This window comes from Cucumis melo, chromosome 10, assembly GCF_025177605.1.
Source record: "Cucumis melo cultivar AY chromosome 10, USDA_Cmelo_AY_1.0, whole genome shotgun sequence".
In the NCBI taxonomy this organism is placed as follows: Eukaryota; Viridiplantae; Streptophyta; class Magnoliopsida; order Cucurbitales; family Cucurbitaceae; genus Cucumis; species Cucumis melo.
The window spans coordinates 6097197-6101133 of NC_066866.1; the positions used below are offsets into that span (position 1 = coordinate 6097197).

General features: G+C 31.5%; 1 protein-coding gene across 1 annotated transcript; it reads right to left on the bottom strand.

Moving 5' to 3' along the window:
• Nucleotides 1-583: 583 nt before the first annotated feature.
• LOC127151357 (uncharacterized) lies at nt 584-3056 on the bottom strand. The gene is made up of 2 exons (XM_051090889.1): nt 2430-3056; nt 584-733 (listed from the first exon to the last, which is right to left on the bottom strand). The coding sequence occupies exons 1-2, from the start codon at nt 3054-3056 to the stop codon at nt 584-586; spliced, it is 777 nt and encodes a 258-aa protein (XP_050946846.1).
• Between the last annotated feature and the right edge of the window lie 881 nt (nt 3057-3937).

The following is a 3937-nucleotide window of genomic DNA, read 5'->3' on the forward strand; positions in this document are numbered from 1 at the left end:
CCTTGGTCTGTATAAGTTCATAGGGTTGTTTTCATGCCAAAGAATATGCCAAAAGGAAAGACTTTCACCATTATTTATCTTCCATTTAATCTGGTTCATAAACCAATCAACCCCTTTGATGATGGAAGTCCAATGAGACCTTTGGTTGTTGTATTTGCCTTTTGAGGGGATATCCCCTAAGAAATCTTTTTCATATTTGGCCTGTATAATATGCTTCAAGAGGGGGGTCAAATTCTATAATGAATCTCCACATCCATTTGTAAAGCAGAGCAAAATTTACGTTTTAACTCTACTAATACCCAGTCCACCTTTTTCTTTAGGAGAGGTGATTACAGCCCAGTTAATAAGGTGGATGTTTTTCTTATCGCTAGAATTTTTTCAAAAGAAGCTTCTCCAATATTTCTCAATGTTTCTGCAAACAGAATTTGAGACCTTAAAAATAGAAAGCTGATAGGTTGGAAGGCTAGCAAGGGTGAAGTTAATCAATGATTTTACCTCCTTTAGACAGGTAAGAATATTTCCAATTACTTAGCGTTTTTTTAATTTTTTCATAAATGTCTTCCCAAAAATTCTTTGTCAATGGTTAACCACCAAGAGGGACACCCAGATAGCTTATCGGCAATGCTTGTGAAGTGAAACCCCATTTTGCAGTCATCTCCAAAGTTCTTGTAACTCCCACATTAATCGGAGAGATCGTAGATTTTTGGAGGTTTATATTAAGACCGGAAGCCAACTTCAAAGAGTTTCAATGCAAACTTCAGGTTCTCCATAGTTTCGTTATGATCTTCGACAAATAGCAAGATATCGTCCGCAAATAACAGGTGGGTGAGATTAAGATACTCATTAATTTTAACTCCTTTAGTTTTGTTTTGTTCCTCTAAGGATTTCAGCAGTCGACTTAAGTAATCCATAGCAATAACAAATATAAAGGGAGATATGGGGTCGCCTTGCCGAATACCTCTGGTTGGTTGTATCTTGCCTCTTGGTTTTCCGTTTATAATAACAGAAACGGGGAGCTCCCTATATCTTATTAAACTCAAAAACTACATGTGTATGTTATAAAATCTTATAATGAAATTGATATATTAGTAAGAACTAAATAACTAAAACATAACTTTTCCAGCACGCTTATGAGAGACATTTTTTTCTACATTTACTACTAATCTACTTTCCACATTTTCATATAATAGTTATTTATCTTCAAAACATACACTAATTATTAATAATCAATAATAAATAGAATTATTAGGTTTCCAATCATTTTGTAAAAATGTCATAATGGTAACTTATTTTTTTCTAGATGTGTCTTAAGTTTGAAAATCCAAGATAAATTTTATAGTTAATTTTTTTTAGAGAAAGATATTTTTGTTATGGTGGTAAAGGATCAACCAAAACAATATTTCATTGATTAAGAGAGTTAAGCAGGCTGGAGGGTAGTCTAAATCCATTGATTAGTGAGAGAAAGCATTAAAATTGAGAGATATGGTGTTTTGAGTGTAGTTTTTGAGTAGAGAGCTTTTGATTGACCATACGCCGATCAGATTGCAAATACTCTTCCGATTGTTCCAAAAGCTAGAGGACTTTTCTTTGAAAATTCAATTATTTATTTCCAACTAAATTGCCCATAATGCTGATGCATCCACATTTTCTAATTAATTAGATTAACAGATTATAATTTAACTAAATTTTTAAGATTAATTGCACTACCCTCAACTCCATTAGGTTGAACTTTCAAGGCAAAACATTCCAATAATAATTAGTAATTGATAGGAATCGGAGCTGATACGGTCATCAAATTTTAAAACACATAATAATAATAATTTTTTTTAACAAGGATTGTAAAATTATCAGAACTTTGTTCCAAGGAAAACACCAGTGAGAACAGTTTGGATTGCAGGGATGCCCTCAGCAGCTTCACTCCCTACCATACCAGCAGAGAACATATTCAAAATGCTATCAAATATAACAAAATAACAGTCTTGACATTAAACAATGATTACTACAACTATCTATCCTTTCTCTTATTCTGCCTCACTCTAAAAGAAAATGTCATAAACATTTTTTGAAAGTACATTCAAAATATTTGCTGTTAGTTCATGTACTTTTAAAGTGTATAATTAATAAAGTCACCAACTTTCAATCTTGACATTAAACCTATTTGGGGCAATGATTTTCTTAAGATTATAATAATTATCTTTCGCTTCAATAATGGATATTATTTGTATGGTACTCTCCAATTAACTAGAATTAAGACTATTTCAAAAACTTCCATCCCACAATTGTATTATTTTACGGTCATCATCATTTTCTTTAGTATTTCTAATCAGGCTAACCTACTCTTTGTCCCAAGACGACGCTCAAACTAGAAGCTTTTAGAAATTAAAAATGTAACTATTTGACCAAATTATAATAAAAATAAAAAAATATACCCGATTAACATCCAAAGTGATGACTTTTTCCTCCAAAGCACCAACTTCTTTGATATTAAACTTGTTCAAGAGAGTAATACTAGAAATGGTAGACATTGGTTTGACACTCAAGTCATCCATCACCATATATGTCACCACACCTTTCACAAACCCTCCAAAGTCTCCCACATCTTGTGTTGTCTGTGTATTTGCATTTGGTGGATTTACAAGTGCACATTCTATACTCATTGCATTCCTACAACTCGGACAAACCGCCGTAGGGTTACTAGCAACGTTATAACCACATCTATTACCACATAAGTAGAACTTCTTTTTGTCAGCATAAGATTCGATGTTTGGCAAAAGCAAGGTAGAGGCAGAGAATGAAACTTTAGGCTTTAAAAGGTTGTCTTTGCTTTGATTTGGCTGCAAATATGTGTCATTCAAAGCTTCAACACTCTCATACAAATTAGCCAAGCTTCCAACCATGCCTTGTTTTTTCAGAAGCCTAATCACAGTCCCAAGTGGAAGGGAAAGGAGATTGAAAAGAAAATCAATCAAGTTCTTGTCTGCTTCACCGAAAAGAACTCTTTTTTGTTCTGAATCTATAAGAAGCTTTAATCTCACTTCACCACCTGATCCTGCCATATTTTAGTTTATTGAGGACAAAGTTTTGAGATTATATGAAATTTTGTTTTATTTGGAACCTATTTGGGTTCATTTGTGTGGTAGTGTATATATGTACTTATGTAGTGTTGACGATTAGAATTTTGCATAGCTTCACATTCAGCGCCCTGATTGATATGTCCAATAGAAAATGTATCAATTTCCTATGGGAAAAATTAAATGCTTAAATAATTCTGTCTATTTTTTTTTAATCGATAAGAAACTAATAGTTGATTTTTAGTCTCTCAGTAATTTCTTAAATTAAAAAAAAAATATTAATAATTGTGGTGCGGTTCTTTTAGTCTATCTCGATCCCCGTCCACTAATAATTATGTTTTTCTAGTGCATATTTTCAACAGCTTTAAATGTGGATGTTGACGAATGATGACATTTCGAAAGGTTTCTCAATTTTATGGAAACGTCAATATTTTTAATGAACCTTCTAGAGAAACTATCAAAACGATAAATTCTAAGTAAATAGTTAAATTGATAAACTAATATTTTTAATAAATAATTAAATTAATAAACCAATATTTTTACGAACGATGATTCAACTTAAGTACACAATTGATTAAATTAAGATTATAGCCTAAAAGATTTAATTCACCACACCTGCGCATGTTGAACTCAAAAAAGAAAATAAAAGAACTATACTTTATATACCATTCATTCTTTTGTTTTCTAGTTTGGTTGTTGTTTTATATATAATAAACAATAAAAAGAAGTACATTCACAAAGGAAGCGAGTATATAAGAGATTGTTGAACCAATCTTGATCTTATACCTCAATAAGTTGATAAGTTACTATAAGTTTAATTTAAAAATAGAAAATAGGGACCTCAAAACATTTATTTTTGATACACA